The 23,092-nt window shown below is 41.3% G+C and overlaps 1 protein-coding gene across 1 annotated transcript in view; it reads left to right on the forward strand.

Moving 5' to 3' along the window:
• Nucleotides 1-23,092, forward strand: part of STK39 (serine/threonine kinase 39) — a 279,238-nt gene that overhangs the window by 245,588 nt on the left and 10,558 nt on the right. Inside the window, exon 17 of the mRNA XM_072121817.1 lies at nt 21,381-21,445. Coding sequence (XP_071977918.1) covers nt 21,381-21,445 — 65 coding nt within the window. The remainder of the gene's footprint in view (nt 1-21,380; nt 21,446-23,092) is intronic.

The raw sequence follows: 23,092 nt of genomic DNA on the forward strand, positions 1-23,092 counted from the left end.
TGAACAATAACAAGACACAGGTATATGGATCCAGCAGACCTGAGCTGGAATTTAGTAACAAAGCTTTCGATAAAAACATAACAAAAGCCATTGATAACCATTGGAAAAAGTCACATAATAGATTAATGCAGCCGTTCAACTCAGAAAGAGTCAGGATTAACTCTGTATGTAAACCACTGTATATAGTTTTATCTGTATACAATGCGACTTTTTTTTACCTTTTGAGAAAAAACCGCATCCATAAAAGTACACAGGACCTCATGTGGAAGAATGAGATGCCTGTCCAATCTACCACTCCAATCATTAGGAGCAATGGGACTCCCCTTCTCATGATTGGTGGGTCATGTGGAATAACCAATTCTGAACACAGTCGTGTTTAAATGGGTTTGCACATGAAAGAAAGTTTTTAAATTATAACCCCCTTGTGATGTTTACAAAATAAAGATAATTTTTAACCCCCTTATTTTGCAATTCTACACTAGTTTTATTGCTGTTTTAGCTCTTATCACTCAGTGATGATCAGAGTAAAATTCCAGAGTTTGAACAGAGACTCTCTTAGATTATCAGGGTACAGGTTTATATAGACTTTCATGTAGCTTCTACACATTGTACTAGCATCTGACACATAGAAAAGAGAGACGAGACAGATCAGAGATAATGAGATCCATGAGATGCATATAACACACAATGACACTTTCCCAAAACTCACAGAGTCAGCTCTGCTATATGCCTCCCTCCTGGACCTTATCTTGTCTGTAGCTAGTAGAGTAAGTCTCTGCACAGTGCTACTTGCTGGCAGGAAGTTCCTGTGTCTGAGCTGGTCTTGTTATGCAGGGGGCATGGGGCAGGAGGCAGAGAGCTCTGCAGTGTGCAGACAGGAGAAGCTATTCATGAGAAGAATCCAACCATGGTCAGTAGATTTACAGTTTAGGGGCAACCACAATTGTGTACACCAGGACTGATAGTTACAGGTTGGACTTATGTCTGAGAAATGCTGTATTTTTGTTAATAACAGTGAATTAGAGTATGTGTTATTTTGTTTTCCTGAGTATATTTAAGAATCTTGTCTTTGTGGGAATATCCCTTCTCGGGGCTTCAGAGTTAGCATATTACTTCTTGTCCCATAGATATAAGAAAGCAAGCAAATTTTGATAATTTTTTGTTACAAGGAGCTTTATTGTTTTATATGTACTTTTTATAAAAAGCCCTTGGACAACCAGATATCTGGCCCAGTATTGTCTCTCTAAGGCCTCTGAGGCACATTTACTTACCTGGTCCTGTCGTAATCCCCGATCCGGAATATCCGACGATGATGAAGTCTGCCACGATTCACTATGAGCATGCACCCGATATCCTGCATGTGTCGCTTCCCCGATCAGGTCTGTCGGAATTCACCTTCTTCTCTCTGGTGCATGTAAGTGCTTGGCTTGCCACACAATTTCAAATGTTAATTCCCACGTGTTGTTCGAATCCGTTGGATCGTCCGCAGGCATGCCCTTTCCCCCCGATTTGTTGCGTGAAAGCCAGTGAGATTGCAACACAATCCGATCGCATGCAGCATAATCCCCGGCGTGATCCCTGGAAAAGTCAGGAAACCCACCGAAAATGCAGCTGCGGGACCCATAGTAAATAAGCCCAAATGTACTTACCCCGCTCTAACTCCTGGTTCCTTCGTCATGGTGGTCTTCGGCACTGAGGGCTTGGCCACATGCTCCAGCCAATCAGTGACACCTTTGGACCACGGGATATAATAACCCCACAATAGATACTATAATTACCTTATTTGCCCCCACCGGTCCAGAGTAACATGACTGTCCATCTGTGTAGTGAGAAGCTGTGGCGATATGGGCAGAGGCTGGTCATGCACCAATGATGTGACCTCACTGTTGCAGCCTTTGCGTACAAACAGCAACGGGAAGTCACCGGAGGTGCTACGCTGGACCAGAGAGGAGGATAGAGCTAATTACAGGACCCCTTGTTGTTCCTGATCCTGGACAACACCTTTAAGTTGCGCACGACACCATCGATTTTGTCTGTTGTAGATGTTGCATAAAATCTCTTAATAAAAACTTATTCAGTTCAAAAAATAAAAACTCTTTTTTTTTCCAATGATGAACTGATCATTTTTTTGAGCGTTCCTTCTCCAGATAGCGTTCCCTTAGCAGCCTCACCAATTATAAAACCCATTAGTGTTATCAAGCGGGTTGAAGAAATATAACAGATTTACTTTTTTTATGTTAAAGTATTAGAGCTCTGTGATTTATTGCATTATAATTGCAGCAGTGAAAGTTCACAGCAATGAATGGCGCTGAAGGCTTCGCTAAGTGGCCTCCCGGTGACAGTTGTATTAAGCGTTTGTTGTAGCATGTTATATTTGTGTTTGATTGGATTGAGCAGTATAAAAGATACATCCAGCTGCCGCAAACTGCATTGTGATTACCGATCCCCGCTGCGCAAAATGAAGCTTTCTTAAGATTATGGGATGGTAAGGGAAAAGCAATATAAAGTTTCCACGCACAATGTAAAGTAAAATAAAAAAGTGTGTTATAAGAGTTTTTTTATTTTGCTTTGTAAAGAGCAGAGAAGTGGTTTAAGGTGAAAATGGAGTCATTTTTCCATACGAGGATTATGGGCGAGTTTTAGTGTACGCTTGCGTTCTGTGTGCGGACAGGGGCGTAACTTGAGAGGGTGCAGAGGGTGTGGTCGCAACCGGGCCCAAGTGGCTTTGGGGGCCCATAAAGTGTCACTTTCCCATATGAGAAGACTAGTACTATAAACAATACATTATAGTCAGGGGCCTGGCACAGACTTTGCACTGGAGCCCATCAGCTTCAAGTTACGCTACTGTGTGCGGACATATGATGCAGCCCAACCCCACACCGTCACATCGGATACATCAGGAGGCTAAGACCTCATAATGTTCATCCTGGCCGTGCTAAGCTGATGGACAAAACTACGGCAGGTCCGACATAGCGTAGATGTACGTAAAATCCGTGTTGGCCCACCCTATTGGGTGGCTGCCTACTTTTATGCCCCCTTCACCCCCACATGGCATGGAGGTGGCGTAGTCACGAGAATAAAACTATAATAGAAAACTGGAGTAGAAGCACTGCCCCCCTATGTTTCAGATAAGTAGATAAACAGAACAAAACAGTAAATGGACGGCACTCCCTAGGTGTGCGGTGCTCCGGGTATGGCCTCGGCCACAATGTAAATTATAGAAGAGATCCCGGCACTCGCCAGATACGTGCAAATATATTTTTATTGTAAGATCAACATACAACATGTTGTGCAGGGACACAAAACGGGATATTTGCACGTATCTGGCGAGTGCTGGGATCTCTTCTATAAAGTAGATAAATAGGACCTGACTAATTGCTCACCCCTCGGAGCCGTGGATGCAAAAAAAGATATACAGGTAGTCCCCGGGTTATGTACAAGATAGGTTCCATAGGTTTGCTCTTAAGTTGAATTTGTATTTAAGTTGAAACTGTATATTTTATAATTGTATATCCGGACCAGTGGAGTATAAAATTTTTTGCTGTGATTGGACCAAGGATTATCAATAAAGCTTCATTACAGACACATTACAGCTGATCATTGCACTGGGACTGTAGTAACATCCAGAGACTTCACCAGAGGTCACAGTGGACAGAGGGGCCCGTCTTTAACTAGGGGTCGTCTGTAAGTTGGCTGACCTTAAGTAGGGGACTGTCTGTATTCGGGTGTAAAAACATTAGTGTGCCACTATTTTCTATTGAGAGAGTAGGGGTGAGCAGCGCTATGGCCGGGCAGGCACACCTTCGTGTGAGTGTAGCCTAAATCTGCCCCTGATGGAAACCCAGACCTCCCAAACCAATCTGACTAATAAATCTCTGCAATAAACTTCGAAACAACCAGCAAGCTGTGACCTTGTTCCCACAAAAAAACCCCAATAAAACATAGAAACAAAATCATTGCCTTCCCAGTCGTATTTCAAGGACTGAGGACAATGCCGGCACAGATCTTACAAACCCTCCGACATCTCACAACCTCTAATATTGGTTATTTCATCTATAGAATTCACTTTAAAAGTACAAAATGACAACAAAAATGTACGTTATTATGGCGTTACACAAACGCGCTACAACTCCCTGTAGTCCCCGTGTGGATAACACTACAAAGCTCCTCGGCCGGTCCCTCAATCAGGATTAATGTATAGAATTACCCCGTCTGCCCCATCATTCATCACAGATTAGATGTGACTTCTTTTCCCTAATCAGGAATAGACAGAATTAACTTCTGGGAAAGCTCTTTGCTATCTTTTATTATAATGTAATAGCGCTGATGTCCCTCCATTACTCAGTCTGCAGGGAAACCTTTTGCATGATCAAAATTCCCTGGAAAAAGATGAAAGCGGCAAATCATGATTGATGCTGTAAGTTCTCCATTCTTTTCAGAATACACCAGGATCTAATCTAGTGGAGAGCATATTTTATAAACCTTGTATATTATATTTTATAATTTTTTATTTTGGGATTAAAGGGATCATGGAAGGAGTTTCCTGGAGAAATAACAAACAGCTATATTTTATTCTTAAAGGACATCTACCACCAGGATGAAGGATTGTAAACCAAGCACACTGACATACTGGTGTGTGCCCCCTCTGGCAGGATCTGCTCTGCTTTCATCTTCTTATGCCCTGGTTTTTAAGAAAAAGGGCTTTAAGAAATATGCAAATGAGCTGGAGGGGCTCCAGGCTCTATAGGTGTTAATGGAGCCTGGAGCCCCTCCAGCTCATTTGCATAATTTTAAAAGCCTTTTAAAAAATGGTAATGCGTATCTAAAAGAAGAGCGAATTATGACAGAGGGGGCACACACCAGTATGTCAGTGTGCTTGGTTTACAATCCTTCATCCTGGTGGTAGATATTCTTTAAAGGCTGCAAAATTTCAGAGAAATCATAGTTCTTACTATTTGTGTATAGAAGGGACCAGTTAATCAGAATGGAGAGGGGAGATTTCAGCCTAATATTTCTCAGTGATCTGTTGTTCTAGAGAAGAAGTTTTGATTTTCATGTAAATGAGGCTTCTCGGGGGATTAAGGGTGGAGCCATTCCTCTCAGTACCCCATATTTTTGCTTCTTTCTTTTTGGTACGACAATAATTATGTGAATGTACGCTGTTGGATGTCTTCTTGATCATTGCTAAAAGTATAAAAAGGGAGCATAAGTAAGAATGGCCACGCCTCCAATGCACTGAGAAGCTCATTTACATGAAAAATAACCAAGTTTGGAAATAAATGATAGATCACAGGGAAAAAGACAATGGGGGTCATTTATCTTTATTTTTCTCCCTTTTTTATGTCTTTTTTGAGACTTTTTGGCGCTTCTCAATTTTTGCGGCTTTTTGGGGACTTTTTGAAATGTGCACTGAAGTCCGCTGGACATTTGTTTATCGTTGTCAGTAAGACACATTAATCTTTTATTCCTGATGTTCTAAATGTCGCAAATGACATTTATCTTTTTAAATTGTCTAAAATTTGTGACATGCAAAAGACTCCAGACGAAAGCATGCCTAAAGAAAATCTACCACCAGGATCAAGGATTGTAAACCAAGCACACTGACATATAGGATCTGCTCTTATTTTAGCTTCTTATTCCCTGGTAATTACAAAAAATAGGATTTTTAAAATTATGCAAATGAGCTTGAGGGGGCTCAAAAACATTTGAAATGTCATCCATGTTTCTGCTTCTTTAACCCTTTCATGACCTGGGGTCATTGTTCCCTGAATGTCCAGCTCATGTGTTGCAGTTCTGTTTTGCTCTTCTTGAAGACGATATCTATGTGATACTTTAACTTGGTAGAATCTTGTTGTTAATTAGTTGTGTTTACATTGAGAAATGGCTAAAAAAGGCATTTTTCCTATTAAAGTAGTAAAATTAGATAAATCTTTACTTAAAATATTTATGTCACAAATCTCTCAAAACCGTCTTCTTTAAAATGACATCAGGATTGTGTGTCACACAACCGAAAATATCTATTGTTAAACTTGTATTGTTATAATTGTCATAACAAAAAAATAGTACATCTAATATCAATGAAAACATCAGCTCATCCTACAAAAAAAAAAAAAAAAAAATTACACCTTACGCAGGCCCATACAACGAACCTTGCAAAAGTTATTGGCGTCAGAATATGGCAAAATGAAAACAAAAATTGTTGTACAAAAGGTTTTATTTTTTTTAAATCTATTAAACCTACACATATATAAATTTGGTAACCCTGTGACCATACCGACCCAAAGGATAAAGTAGAGGTACCATTCGGAGCGCACGGTGAAAGCCATAAAAACGAAATGCACAAGAATGTGGCGCAAATGAGTTTTCTTGTCATTTTCATTGTTTGGAATTTTTTCCCACTTCCCAGTACACGGCACGAAATATAAAATACTGTCACTAAGAAGCAGAGTTTGCTACACAGAATCGCAAAATGGAGGCAAGCGGTTAGTATATAATAATAATATCTTTATTTACTTGTATATAGCGCCTACAGATTACACAACGGTGCACAAAGCTTGACTTATTGGTCCCTGTCCCCATGGGGATCACAATCTAATCAACCTACCAGTATGTTTTGGAGTGTGGGAGGAAACCGGAGCACCCGGAGGAAATCCACGCAAACACGGAGAGAACATGCAAACTCTTTGCAGATGTTGACCTGGGTGGGACTTGAACCCAGGACCCCAGCGCTGCAAAAAAGAAGTGCTACCCACTCAGCCGCCATACTGCCCCATGAAAACATCATTGATTTAAAAAAAAAAAGTAAAACAAAAAAGCATTAAAAATAAATTGAAGAGACCTCGCTGTCTTGTGACTACCAGCACTCTTTGTGTTCGATCAGAAGCGGAGGTAAAGGATTGTGACGCTCCCGGTAATCGCTCGATGCATCTGCATAATCCCTTGTTCCGGATCGTCATTCCGAGCATGTGCCGAAATTTAAGAAGGTTATTTTTTTTTTGAAGTGATCCATCATGTTTCAGAGCTGAGATGAAATAAGCACAGGCTGTCAGAAATGTCAGCGTGATAGCCGCGTGGTTCAGCGAGGCTGAACTCCAGAGATAAACCTCCAACTAGACACTTTCTGGCATTTTTTTAAAGATTTTTGTGAAGGGAAGGCGCTGTCAGTTTTTTGAGTTCCACATCATGTGGAGGCCGGCGCTCCTCATCCCTCCTGTTCTGCGTGAATATTTACAAAGCTTCATATTTCCTGTCGCCGGAGCTTTCATGTCCTCCTGAGGTGAAATCAATGTTGAAATATAATTCTTAGCATGTGGCATTTTAACTAGAAGGCATTTCCACATGAAGAGATTCCCACAGACCTCGGAGCCCTGGTGCTCGGGCATTGTTTGCCCTCTCGGTGATTTCCACGTTTTTTTTTTTTTTGAGTCATCATTTTCTTATCATTTGAGATCAGTTTATAATTTTCAAAAACATTAAAGGAAACCTACCATTTGATTTGATGCATTATGAAGCAAACATACCTTGAGAATGCTGTAGCTACAACGATGCAGGATCATATCTTGGTTAATCCCTGAGCTGAGTGGTTTTGCTGAAAAAACAATTATACCATTCAGGACCTTGGGAAAGCTGGGTCGGGCTGGCTGCCTCAATCAACACATTACACACAGGAGCTTGGAATTACAAATCAAGCATGACTAATCAACCTGAGCTGGAAAACTCATACACAGCAGCTAGGGGATAGTGCAGCAATTTATTATTCTGTCTGGCAGGGAGAAGAGTGATTGCATCATCATCTCTTGCAGAGAAAAACTTGTGTGGTAGGAGAAGCGCGGAAGCAAGCGCTGAAGGAGCCATAGAAAGGGCAGAGCTTCATTATCATAATGTTATATCTGTTTTATCAGCAAAACCAATCAGTACAGAGATTAACCAAGATATGATACTGCATCCGTGCAGCTACAGCATTCTCAATGTTTGTTTGCTTCATAATGCATCAAATCCAATGGTAGATTTCCTTTAATATGAAAACAGTAAATCTGCTCAAAAATATCCACAATTGGCATTTTATACAGTAAGGTAAAAATACTGCCTGCACCCGAGGAGATCCACCGATGGCTTGTGGGGGTGCACAAGGAAAAACAGCGGAGGAGAAGAAGGAAAAACTCTTTCCATTGACTCCAGGCTATGGCAGTAGAGAGATAACATGAAAACAAGATGAAGGAAGACTTTGGCACTTCTTAATTATTAAAGCATTCCATCTTTATTCTTCTTTTAGAGGGATCCTGTCAGCAGATATTGACCTAATAAACCACTACCAGTATGTTGCTAAAAAGCTGTACACCTTTTAGATTGTGTTTCTCTAATGAACCAGTGTGGTGACATCACCCAGAAAATCAACTTTGAAGTGAGATGTAAACTGGTTGTATAAAGTCAGAGAAGCGGAGAGTTTAACACTGAAGTCAAGCTCTCTCTTCCTCAGAAAGCCTCCTTCACTGTTATTGTCCGATGCCAATCACAGAGAAGGAGGCATTAAGAGTTCCTGACCTCTCCGCCTCCATGACTTTATACAACCAATTTACATATCACTTCAAAGTTGATTTTCTGGATGAGGCCACCTCACAGAACCATGAAATAAACAATAACTAGAAGGTGTTACACTGCCTGACAATATACAAGTAGTGGTTTATTAGACCAGTTGGTAATGAAGGTTCCGTACGATTAGCGGTACATATCCAACATGAAAACCATGGACCACCACTAAGACATCCACCTTGTAAAGGAGCTTGAAACGCGTCAAGTGTAAGGGTCCTTATGTTGGATGTATACTGCTAATCGTATGTTTTAAAAGAAAAATAAAGATACACTTAAATATTTCACTTTATACAGTACTAAGCTGTCATTTATGTGTGTTGATTACATCTGATCTGCAGGCAACATGTTATAGAGCAAGGGGAGCTGACCATATTGTACATAGTATACTATCAACAGGCAGGATGTTATAGTGCAGGAGGTGCTGAATAGACTGTACATGGTGTACTATCTGCAGGCAGTATGTTATAGAGCAGGAGGAGCTGAGCGGTTTGTACATAGTATCCTATTTGCAGGCAGCATGTTATAGAGCAGGAGTAGCTGAGCGGTTTGTACATAGTGTCCTATCTGCAGGCAGCATGTTATAGAGCAGGAGTAGCTGAGAGGTTTGTACATAGTGTCCTATCTGTAGCCAGCATGTCATAGAGCAGGAGGAGCTGAGCAGAATGTATACAGTGCCCTATATGCAGGCAGCATATTATAGAGCAGGTGGAGCTGAGCAGAATGTATACAGTGCCCTATACTGTAGAGCAGCTGAAGCTGATGTATGTGTGTGTATATACTGTGTGTGTGTTTATAATATGTATATATAAGGTGTGTATATAACGTATGTATAAGTGTAGAAATGTATATATTGAGCATAAATGTGTGTGTATGAGTGTAGAACTGTGTATGTGTATATATAGTAAGTATATATATGGGTGTAGAAATGTATGTGATTATATAAACATGTGAATGTACAGATACATATATGCATTTTTTAAAGGGAAGGGGTGAAGGGGGGCATGCAGAAGTCTTCTATTGGGCCAAGCATTTCCTAGTTACGACCATAGCTAGCAGGATGTTATAGAGCAGGATCTCTTTGTGTAAGATGCTTCATAAATGTTAATATTTCTCTGTTTCTGGGTAAAAGCTGATCCTATCACAGACAACCCATGTAGTACCTGACATTTGGCAATTGCCCTTGTTTACTCTTCTCCGAGCTTTCTTTTTTAGATTTGGTAGAATGTAGAGAGAATAATCCTCGTGTAGCACTGACGCAGCCGCATTACACAGCGACATCTCTCCCGTAGCATTCACTTCACAGCGAGCCTTTTGTAATATTGATAAATTGACTTAACCTTTCCTTCTCATCCGGATGACAGATTCCTCTGCCTGCACCTCCCGCGTCTCCTGCACTTATCATTATTTCCTCCACAATAAAACATCATTGAATATTATCTGTTTCATCAGTAAAGATATGAAAAGGATATCAAAGGATTTTTATGAAATATTTTCACATCATTAGACTAGATGTGACTTAAAATGTCACCAAATTGCCCAGACAGATCCCGACTGTCAAGACTTTCTGCAGGCAGCATGTTATAGAGCAAGAGAAGATGAGCATATTCTACTTAATGTCCTCTCTGCCGGAGGTGTGTTATTGAGCCGGAAGAGCTGAACAGATTATACATAGTGTCCTATCTGCAGGCAGCATGTTATAGAGCAGGAGGAGCTGAGCAGATTGTACATAGTGTCCTATCTGCAGGCAGCATGTTATAGAGTAGGAGGAGCTGAGCAGATTATACATAGTGTCCTATCTGCAGGCAGCATGTTATAGAGCAGGAGGAGCTGAGCAGATTGTACATAGTGTCCTATCTGCAGGCAGCATGTTATAGAGCAGGAGGAGCTAAGCAGATTATACATAGTGTCCTCTCTGCAAGCAGCATGTTATAGAGCAGGAGGAGCTGAGCAGATTATACATAGTGTCCTCTCTGCAAGCAGCATGTTATAGAGCAGGAGGAGCTGAGCAGATTATACATAGTGTCCTCTCTGCAAGCAGCATGTTATAGAGTCCCCCAGACTAAGCCATTTCTGGGCGAAACACATGTCAGGGTCAGTGCTCTCTGCCTGTGGTCTGTATATGGTAGTTTCCTCCTTTTGGATACAAATTTGAGTATCCAGAATTATCTCTGATAACTTAGGGGTAGTAATGGTCTTATTATCCGTTTCTATTGGAGGCATTAGCTTTAACTATTTCTATACCAGGACGGAATCTGGTACATTGACTTTCATTTGTTTACTCCTGGGCAAAGTGCAACCTTTTTATCTGATTGTTGCTCCATAATGTGTTTGTCATTTTTTATTGGAAATATATAATAAAAATTATCTACGTTAACCACTTTGGTTTCATGCATATTATTAGTAAATTTGATAAGTATTGCAGCATGTTATAGAGCAAGAGAAGATGATCAGATTGTATATAGCGTCCTATTTGCAAGCAGTATGTTATTGAGCAGGAGGAGCTGAGCGAATTGTACATAGTGTCCTATCTGCAGGCAGCATGTTATGGAGCAGGAGGAGTTGAGCGAATTGTACATAGTGACCTATCTGCAGGCAGCATGTTATAGAGCAGGAGTAGCTGAGAGGTTTGTACATAGTGTCCTATCTGTAGCCAGCATGTCATAGAGCAGGAGGAGCTGAGCAGAATGTATACAGTGCCCTATATGCAGGCAGCATATTATAGAGCAGGAAGAGCTGAGCAGAATGTATACAGTGCCCTATACTGTAGAGCAGCTGAAGCTGTTGTATGTGTGTGTATATACTGTGTGTGTGTTTATAATATGTATATATAAGGTGTGTATATAACGTGTGTATATATATGACCTATCTGCAGGCAGCATATTATAGAGCAGGAGGAGCTGAGGCAGTTGCATATAGTGACCTATTGGCAGGCAGTATGTTATAGAGCAGGAGGAGCTGAGGCAGTTGCATATAGTGACCTATTGGCAGGCAGCATGTTATAAAGTAGGTGGAGCTAAGCAGATTGTACTACTGATGGGAAGTCTGGATCTATTTAGTGAGCTGGGTCATTAGGATCTGCTAACTAAAAATATCTGGCTCTTCTGGCTCCTGAATGGCTCCCTATTAAATGTACAATAGGGATCCTCAGTGGAGTTAGTCACCCCCTGCAGGGGCTTTAATAAATGTCGGCCTGTGCAACTAAAAATGTTACTGTAAGTTGTTTTCACAGCTGATCAAGAGGCAGGTAAAATCCCAATGACAGTTCCCTATGGGGTCTGTGGGAATTAGTATTTGGCAGATGAATTGCGCTTTACACCTTTATTTTACATTATGTTCTAAGAGTCTTTTTCCGCATTGACCTGCAGGAAACCGAGTGACTTCATTGCCGATTATTTTATTAGGTGAAAAATACAGACATTGTTACGTCTCCTTCTGTTTTGAAGGATCCTTGATGGAAACAGTTTCTTGTGGTGAAATTTACCGCTTGTCTGAATCTGTTTGTCATAAAACAAAATAGCCCAAGAGGGCATAAAGCGATGGCGTCTGTAATTGTCCTGTCAGCGATTACCCTGCGCTAAGAATTCTAATCGCTGCGGAAGGAGATGATAACATGGAGATAAATGGCAGCTCAGCGTCTGCCCACAAGATTGAAGTGCAGAGGGGCAGGTTTATTAGTATTGTCCGAAATTTATACAGCAACAAGCTGGACGCGGCCGCTGGAAATTATAGAAAATTTATAACATTAGAAAATGGTATTTTATGTGATTGATTTGACAAATCTTAGTGTGGGGGCGTTACTAGGGTGGTAAAAGATGTATATATATCACACTTTCAGTAATGCCTCCTCTTGTACTTACAGTATATATAGCTACAGAAAGCACAGGCAAATCAAATCAAGGCATTTCCTAGAGCCACATGTGAATGCCCCCCCAAAAATGTCTCACAGCTCCAAGTAATGTCCTCACATAGCCCCCCAGTAATGTCCTCACACAGTTACCCTCACTAATGTCCTCACACAGCCCCCAGTAATGTCCTCACACAGCCCCCCAGGAATGTCCTCACACAGCCCCCAGTAATGTCCTCACACAGCCCCCAGTAATGTCCTCACAAGGTTACCCCCAGTAATGTCCTCACACAGTTACCCTCAGTAATATCCTCACACAGCCCCCAGTAATGTCCTCACACAGCCCCCAGTAATGTCCTCACACTGCCCCCAGTAATATCCTCACACAGCCCCCAGTAATATCCTCACACAGCCCCCAGTAATGTCCTCACACAGTTACCCTCACTAATGTCCTCACACTGCCCCCAGTAATGTCCTCACACTGCCCCCAGTAATGTCCTCACACAGTTACCCTCAGTAATGTGCTCACACAGCCCCCCAGTAATGTCCTCACACAGCCCCCAGTAATATCCTCACACAGCCCCCAGTAATGTCCACCACACAGCCCCCAGTAATGTCCTCACACAGCCCCCAGTAATGTCCTCACACGCCCCCCCCCAGTAATTTCCACCACACAGCCCCCCAGTAATGTCCTCACACAGCCCCATAGTAATGTTCTCACACAGCCCCCCAGTAATGTCCTCACACAGCCCCATAGTAATGTTCTCACACAGCCCCCCAGTAATGTCCTCACACAGCCCCCCAGTATGTCCTCACACAACCCCGTAGTAATGTCCTCACACAGCCCCCCAGTAATGTCCTCACACAGTTACCCTCAGTAATGTCCTCACACAGCCCCCAGTAATGTCCTCACACAGTTACCCTCAGTAATGTCCTCACACAGCCCCCAGTAATGTCCTTACACAGCCCCCAGTAATGTCCTCACACAGTTACCCTCAGTAATGTGCTCACACAGCCCCCAGTAATGTCCTCACACAGCCCCCAGTAATATCCTCACACAGCCCCCAGTAATGTCCACCACACAGCCCCCAGTAATGTCCTCACACTGCCCCCAGTAATGTCCTCACACAGCCCCCCCCAGTAATTTCCTCCACACAGCCCCCCAGTAATGTCCTCACACAGCCCCATAGTAATGTTCTCACACAGCCCCCCAGTAATGTCATCACACAACCCCGTAGTAATGTCCTCACACAGCCCCCCAGTAATGTCCTCACACAGTTACCCTCAGTAATGTGCTCACACAGCCCCCCAGTAATGTCCTCACACAGCCCTCAGTAATGTCCTCACACAACCCCGTAGTAATGTTCTCACACAGCCCCCCGTTCTGTCCTCACACAGCTCCCCAGTAATGTTCTCACACAGCCCCCCAGTAATATCCTCACACTGCCCCCAGTTCTGTTCTCACACAAACCCCAAGTAATGTTCTCACACAGCCCCCAGTAATGTCCTCACACAGCCCCCAGTAATATCCTCACACAGCCCCCAGTTCTGTCCTCACACAAACCCCAAGTAATGTTCTCACACAGCTCCCCAGTAATGTTCTCACACAGCCCCCCAGTAATGTTCTCACACAGCCCCCCAGTAATATCCTCACACAGCCCCCAGTTCTGTCCTCACACAAACCCCAAGTAATGTTCTCACACAGCCCCCAGTAATGTCCTCACACAGCCCCCCAGGAATGTCCTCACACAGCCCCCAGTAATGTTATCACACAGCCCCCAGTAATGTTATCACACAGCCCCCAGTAATGTTCTCACACGGTCCCCCAGGAATGTCCTCACACAGCCCCCCAGTAATGTCCTCACACTGCCCCCCAATAATGTCCTCACACAGCCCCCAGTAATGTCCTCACACAGCCCCCCAGGAATGTCCTCACACAGCCCCCCCCCCCAGTAATGTCCTCACATAGCCCCCCATTGAGCTGAACTTATCACATTTATCTTCCCTTCCTACCCTGCTCCAGGTCGCACAATTCTCTTTGTGATGAAACATAATACTATACAAACCTTTAAGGATATTGCTCTTTCATATAATCTGTATATTATTCTATATAAATACAGTTTGTAGCAGCAAATTTACTTTTGTATTACTAAAAGGCTTCGGAAGTTCATTACTTATATTCTCTATCATTAATGAATTAATTGCCTCCATATCTAATTACCATATTTTTCAGACTATAAGGCACACAAAAAAATCATTTGATTTTCTCAGAAATCAAAGGTGCGCATTATAGTCCAGTGCGCCTTATAATTGAACCGTACTTACAGACAACAGCTGCCTTGAACTGTGCACTGGTCTGCCACCTGCTGGTCACTCATCCTTATAATCCGGTGCACCTTATATATGAACCAAGACGTTTTAGCAGGCATTTATTGATGGTGCGCCTTATAATCCGGTGTGCTTTATAGTCCGAAAAATACTGTACATGTAATATTTTCACTTTATAGCTGTATATTTTTTAGTTGTTCCTTGAACCAAAAATTTTCCTACAGTTCTCAGAGTTGCTGAAGAAAGGGGTCTCGTAGGACCCCTTTGCAGTCCCTTTCACTAAAAACCCTAATATTTTGCCTGTAATGTCTCTATGTTATATCTGACCTCTATCCACTCAGTTCATATGAAAAAAGAGACTGCTTAAAAAATTATTTTATTCAAATAAAATGATAAATCTATGCTAATAAGATCATTATTTTCGAATGGTCACTGCTGATAATGGATTTTATAGAAATGCTTGCACCCCATGTGTTATTATTTTTTGTAGATGATTCGCAGTTTTGTGATTTCTATAATTTCCCATGAAAACGTTTAGCATTTAGTAAAATATTATCTTTTGTTAAGCTTCTGTAGTGACTGTAAGTATTTGACCCTGGGGTCCTTAATGGCTTCAGGAATAGAAGGTTACAACTTCCATTTTTGTAAATTATATTGCAGAACTAGAACAAAGGACATTTTTACATATTGAATACTATAATAACTTCCTCAAATGTCACAAATGACTTATTGATGGAATTTGTTCTGAATGTATCGGTCATAACCGATGTTTAAAGTCTGTTTTCCTATAATGTGAATAAAAAAGTTTTCTGTTATTTCAACTGGCCAATATTTAAATAAATTCAATATAAGCTTAGCTAGATTTTTAATTTGCCATGCAACCTCCTTTTTATTTTTTAGAGTTGATTGATTTTTTTTATAATTAATTTAATGTACAGTATATGACAGGGATTGGTCAGTGCTATACACCTTGAACGGAGTTGGAAAACCTTTATGTTCCACTGCCATTCCTTTACTTTTGTCCTTTATTAAGTAGAGACTTAAAGGGGATGTCCACTGACAACAAGCTATCCTTTATCCTTGGGAAAAGGGCTAACTTGCTGATTGGTTAGGTTCTCAGTGATGGGATTTCGAGAATGGGGGACTGTTGTATCTCCATTACACTCCAAAAGAATGGAGAGGCAGGTCAACATCCAGGCTGCTGCTCCATTCACTGCCTATGGATCTGAAGAGATAGTCATGTATAGTGCTTGGCTACCTCCAGCAGTGCCACAGAGGTGAATAGAGCAACAGGGAGCATGTGCACTGTATATTTGGGGTACAATGGGGATACAATAGACTTCCTCCACTGAGACCACCACCGATCAGCGAGTTAGTGAACTTATTGTTACCCCATTAAGACCCGTTTCCCAGATGATTTCATTTACAGTAAATAAACAATAAGTAAATAATAAGTAAACAATTTTCTCACAGCTGGACTCATATTCCAGAATTTCTGGCTACAGACTAATCGTCTCACTAAGGCAATTTTAAAGGAAATGTCATTGTCACCATGTAATTTCAACGTAATTGTAATGTCCAAAAAGTCCAGTTGTATAAAAAAAAATACAATTTGCTTTCCCTAGTTTGTCTGGAAGTGTCAGCAGTTATTCATTGGCCTCATCAGTCACAAGAGAAAAAAAGAGGCTGTCGCTGCTGTACATCACTGTTCTCCCTCCTGTGACTTATACATAATGAGAATTGAAAAAAATATCTATCTATCTATCTATCTATCTATCTATCTATCTATCTATCTATATATATATATATATGTATATATATATATATATATATATATATATATATATATATAGACACTATCTTATCTCCTTATGACTTCTTATCCTTTGACCAAGAAAAAAAGTAATGCTGGTGGTGCTCGGCGTGTATCAAATCAGACAGGGCAATTAGTGAAACAGGAAAAGAGAGAGCATATCCAACATTAACCATAAAAACCTGTTTCTTTATTTCATCTGTGCATAAAAACAGTCGAGTAGATGGCCTTAAGGGGTAGAGATAGGAGCAGGAGGTTTGTAGGTGTCAGCCGTTTCGCACCGTCCTGCGCTTTTTCTAGCCGTCCATTTATGGCATCCCCATCTGTATCTTAAAGAAGCGGGTGTGGCGTCACGGCCCTGGTAACCTAGCAGCCATAGACGTTTCTCGTGGTTCCCTCCCTCCTGTGACTGTGTGGCTTCAAGGGCCATGTGACTGACACTTCTAGGTCTGCCAACGTTCAAAACGATGGACCTCATTGTCCCGGGAAAAGGAAGCCAGAGCAAGGTAAGTACATTATTTTCTCCCCTCCCTCTGATATGAATCAGTTTGGATGGTAGATGGAGTAAAATTTGCCTGAAAAATAAATATATATATATAGATCTTTGTTTTTGTAGCGATTATTAGGCTCATACGTTTCACGCACTGTGCCATATACTATAAATTTATATTAAGAACATAGAATTTTTAGCTTAAAAAACGAGTGAATATTTGCTCATTATTATCTTAAAGAAATGAACCACAAATCTTCCATGAACCCTAATTCCTCTTAATTCTATAATAACCGCATAACAAAAAAATCCATGAATCATTTTCTCAGCTATAAACTGTGAAGTTATCCGGAAATATGTAATTAACGGATTAAAAAAAAAAAACAAGGCTCTTATTATGTTTTATATCAGACTAACATTTATTTTAAACACACGTAGCGCTCTACAAGGTTTGCCAAATATTGCGGAGCAGATTGGCTTCTGTATAAACAGAAAATCTGTTTATTTAGTAATATTGGTTTGGAGGAAGAGGTAGGAAGTTATAGCCCTGGAATTATAGCAGTAACAGTCAAACGGAACAGCTTGTTCTAAAAAGAAATTACTCATATTGCCAAAATTAGGGCAATCAGCATACAGGAACATCATCTCTGCAGGGGATGTTGTTCAATACATTTTCTGTGCTGCAGCAGCTGAACAGAGCTGGAATGCAAAGTATTGTTATATAACCCTAAACGGGAAAGCCGTGATCCGGATATCGATAAAAGGGGTAATCCAAGCCCCACCACCTGGCAAGGGAGGCAGAAACTAGTGCCTACTACAGGGGGGACGCACATGGCTCATTCTATGTTTTATTCCTTGTATTTTATCTAACATGGCACAGCAGAAGACACAGGATCCTCTCCAGGCACCCATGACAAAGTTAAAGGATGCATCTATATATTTAATTATTAAGCCACTTTATGAAAACTCAGAACTTGCTGTATGGGAGGCAGAGACACGAGGAGTGCGCCACAGGCTGATGGGAAAACTAAATTAAACTTTTTATTATGAAATAAATATCACAGAATGTTAAATCACCTAGACAAGCAGGGTCTGGGAACAGATTGAATACACAGAAAGAAACAGTGAGCCCTGAGACTAGTCTTCTCCCCAGCTTGTCCCACCGTAAGCGGTGGCTAGATAAATAGAAGACGATCCCTCCCTGCGTCAAAGTGCAAAACATGGAGTCAAAGACAAATAAGAATAGTCACCAGAGCTTTGTCACAACAAAGAAGGCAAACACAGTACAAAATCACAAGGCAGTTGAATAGTCTGAACACAAGCCAAAGATTAGGTTGCCAGAATAACAATAATAGCAGCTAGCACCCTGAGAAGGTTGGTCGGGATATTTATGTGATTCCAGAGCCCCTGCCCGGTTAATGATTGAACCAGAACTCAGAGTTCTGGACAAAACAGAGAGCAATTTGATTAGTGTAAGAAGATGTCGATCACAGCAGTTTCACTATCATGGAACCAAAACTACAATGGAGGAAAGAGATGAGTGTAGTGCAAATCAATACCTAGCAGGTTTAAAGCCATGTTCAGATTAAGAAAAACATGAGGAAACAGTACCTCCTCAGCCACATTCCACATACAGACATTAAACAGATATAGGGGCACATTTACTAAGAGTCCGAACCCGCATTTTAGTCGGGTTTCCTGACTGTATCCATTTTGCCCTGAATTGCCCCCGGTTTTTGGCGCACGCGATCGGATTGTGGCGCATCAGCACCAGCTTGCATGCAACACAAATCGGGGGGTGTGGACGTTGGACAACCCGACTGATTCGGACAAACTGCGGAATTTAAAAATCAAAATGTGTCACAAGACGAAGGTGAACTCTTGTGGACCTCAGCGGGGAAAGCGACATATGCAGCAAATCGGCCGCATGGTCTTAGTGAATCGCGGCAGCTCCGAATCCTCGTCGGATTCCCATAGTGTCCTTGGACTCAAAATAAACTGTACAATATTGTGAACACATTATTAATGGCAATAAATGGCAAATAATATACATAGAAGGACACTTTTATGCTTATAAAACACATAATACATTTTAAAATAAATAAAGTTCACCTATGGCAAACTAGCATCTAACAAACAGCTCAAAATAAAACAGGGACCTCTCATAGTTATATCTGTTCTTCTAAATTCTTCTGGTTTTCCAATCACATGAAAATATAATTTAAAACTGAATTGATACGTCTTTCTCTCTTGTCTATCTTAGAGTATATACCTGGACTTATTTTTTTTCATGGTGGGGGCTGGGGTTAGCTTTCCTTTAAAAAAAAATTGAGAGAAAATTTTTTGCTGTAAAAACACACAAAAGAATTCTGAAAAATTAAAGATTTCTAAATCCACATTATACTCTTTCTTGTTTATTTTGGTAATTCCACAGCATTTGCTTGAGTATCTCAGTGTACAATCTTTTTTTCCCAGAGGACATTGCATGATGCTTTCAATCACAATGAATTACCAACACTTCAAGTTACACGTCTCTAAGTCTTAAATGATCAGGTTTGGTGGTAGACGTGGTTATTCAAGGTTCTTATTGATTTCTTAAACCTGTCCTCGAAAACCCCAGCAGGCCATTACTTGATAGCCTTGTATAAGGAACACGTGTGCTAATTATTGATTAACTATACTACTGCTATAACTAATTAAATCACTACAGAAAATCTCCATACATGATCTGCTTCCATAGAGGATTCCAAATCACTCAATGTTACAATAAATGGAAATGGAATTGGGCTCTGTGTGATTACAAAATAAATTCTGTGAAAAACAGATAAATGCAGCAAAAATAAGAAACTGAAAGAAATATTCCCAATGATAGTAAAATAATCTCAAATTATTCTTCAAGTGTATAAGTGAAAAAAAAATAACTAAAAGCGGAGAGTGTGGACCCTCTGGGGAAATACCTGGGGGTCATGGTGGAGGAAGATAAGGAAAGGGGTAATCTATTGAATGTCGTCTTCTCCCTGGTGGAAGACAATGGGGCAGATTTACCTATCCGGTCCATTCGCGATCCAGCAGCGCATTCTCTGCGGTGGATTCGGGTCTTCCGGCAATTCACTAAGGCAGTTCCTCCGACGTCCACCAGGTGTCACTGCTGCGCTGAAGTCCGCCGAGGCCCGGCGTAGTGCACGATCCTATACTTGGTGAAGGTAAGCGCGGCGGTTTCTCCAAATCCGTCGGGTTTTTGTTCGGCCACGCCCCCCCCCCATTTTCGTCACATGCATTCCGATTCGCCACAATCTTATCGCGTGCGCCACAAACCCGGGGCAATACAGGGAAAAACGGCGCAAATCGGAAATATTCGAGTAACACGTCAGGAAACCGCGAATCGGGCCCTTAGTAAATGACCCCCTTTATGAGGAATTATGTAAATTCTAGGAAGAGGTGCAGCACCGCCTCAACACCAAATAAACAATCATCAGGCACAGATGGTATACATCCCCGGGTACTGAATGAATTATATACTGTGATTTCATAATATTTAAGTTTTCTTAAGAACAGGTTCTGGTCCACATGACTGGTGCATAGAAAATGTGGTGTCAATGTACAAAAAAAGGATCAACAAGTGATCCCGGAAACTACAGACCTGTGAGTCTATCTTCTGTTGTGGGGAAAATATTTGAGGGGTTTTGTTACAGATATATGTTACAGATATATAAGATGATGGTACCGCCTTGTGGGCAGGACTAGTCGTCGTGGTAAAGACTTGTATACTGGGAATTGGGAGTGCATCAGACCGCACATTAACAGAGTGCAGACCGGGGTCTACTCAAAACTATTTATTGGGTGTGCTAGAAAAATTCAGTCAGAAACTACACCAACTAATAGCTGAGAGTAGTTGTAAACTACTCCAGACGCGTAATACTACTCCCCTATGATTTATCTGCCGCAGGATACGACAGTGTAGTCTGGTCTAATCTCGGACACTTTCAGAAATATCCCCCACAGAATCCTAAACGTCACCGGCCACAATGTCAATCATATAAACATGTGTTGATCCTAAGAATACAACATTAATTTTTATCTATTGTTAAAAAAAAAGCTTATCAGCATATTTTGGCCCAATAGAGGCCAGAAAGGAGGCCTTCTTCAGGTCTATAGAATGAGCCACCAGTAGTAGTTCATCTGTACATGAAGGTGTTCCCTTTCCCCAGGTGCCGCCAGTGCTGAATTATCCAAGTTGAAATTGTATAGAGTTAATTATTTCTATGTGCTTAGATTGTTACATTGCCCTGACAGATGTGTTTCGGAATTTCTTGCAGTTGCTGCCAATTTGCAGAAGATGATAGATGATCCAGCATCATATAAATCCTTAACATTTAAGTTGGTAAGTCTTATGAAATCTCCATCAACATCATATTTTGGGCCCATAGTTTTTGATTTTAATAATGATGGTGTACATGCATATTGAAGAGGTTTTCTTATCAAAACTACTTCTGGTTATATACCCTACTAGATATTTGAGAGGACTCTCTAACAAGATATGTTCCTCCTCTGGTACATGCTCGGCCATTCTTCTGATATATGGACAGATCTCCCTGGTGGTTTCCATTCAATAACATTTTTCACCCAAAATATCTCCTCTTATTTAAGTTTACCTGTATGATGTCAATTCGATATTGAACAAATCATCCAAATATTGCCTGTGATGGCCAACCTGGAGACATGAAGGACTGACCCACACCCTTTAATTCCTTAAAGGGAACCTGTCACCAGGAGAGCCATTTTTAGCACTCCCCCAGTCCCCACAGAGCATAGTACATACACTGCCAAAGTGTTTTTGTATTAAAAATTGGTTTTACAGAAAAAAAGATATGTTATATTGTACCTTTCATTAGCATCTGCTGTGTGACTAGGCAGTTGCCTATTGGGAGAGGCTGGAAAGGAGCAGTTTCCCCCCCCCCACCCTTGGGGAACAGCTCCTCCATGTGACCTTTTCAAATATATGAAAACACCCATCACTGGGCTTAGCGACGCCCCCTGCTCCTCTACAGCCAATCCCGAGTGTTGGGAGTTATTCATATATTTGAAAAGCTCACATGTTTCCCAAGGGTGGGGGGGAGCTGCTCCTTTCCAGCCCCTCCCATTTGGCAACTGCCTAGTCACACAGCAGATGCTAATGAAAGGTACAATATAACATATCTTTTTTTCTGTAAAACCAATTTTTAATACAAAAACACTTTGGCAGTGTATGTACTATGCTCTGTGGGGACTGGGGGAGTGCTAAAAATGGCTCTCCTGGTGACAGGTTCCCTTTAAAGAGTTCTGCTAAACAAGAACTCTTAGAAGAAAGGATAAGTGTCTGATGGCTGGGTCCTACAATCATCACACTACAGGCAGTCCCTGACTTCCCAATGACCCCTAACTACAGATGGATGTTGGTAATTACTGTCCTTTAGCCTTAGGCTACAATAAACAGCTATAACAGTTATCACAGGTGTCTGCAATGAAGATTTCTTGTTAATCCTGGTTCTAATGACAACCCAACATTTATAAAATCCAATAGACACAGAGACCAAAAACATTTTGTCAGGGGTTACAATTATAAAATATACAGTTCCGACTTACATACAAACTCATCTTAAGTACAAACTTAAAGAACCTATTTTGTATGTAACCCGGGGACTGCCTGTACTTGGTTTCTGAGCCTAGTGGTGTGTATTCACTTCTATAGGACTGATTAGCTACAGTACTGTATCTCCATCCGAACATCTAACTGTGGTCATACATGATTTCTAATGCTCCGTTCACACAAGGAACCTGTGGATCCCATTTTCATGATTCTATAGACAACTTTAAAGAGTTGTTAGTGGGGAAAACCCCTATAATAATAAGAACTTCTAAAATATAGACAGGAGGCATCTGACTGTAAATCTTAGATGGCCAACTGGGTCTCACCTAAGGAGGCTGGGTAGCAGTCCCCAACGTGCATCCACTACTAGTATCACTTAGCTGTACGTATACATACGACGAA

The sequence above is a fragment of the Engystomops pustulosus genome, chromosome 8, assembly GCF_040894005.1.
Source record: "Engystomops pustulosus chromosome 8, aEngPut4.maternal, whole genome shotgun sequence".
In the NCBI taxonomy this organism is placed as follows: Eukaryota; Metazoa; Chordata; class Amphibia; order Anura; family Leptodactylidae; genus Engystomops; species Engystomops pustulosus.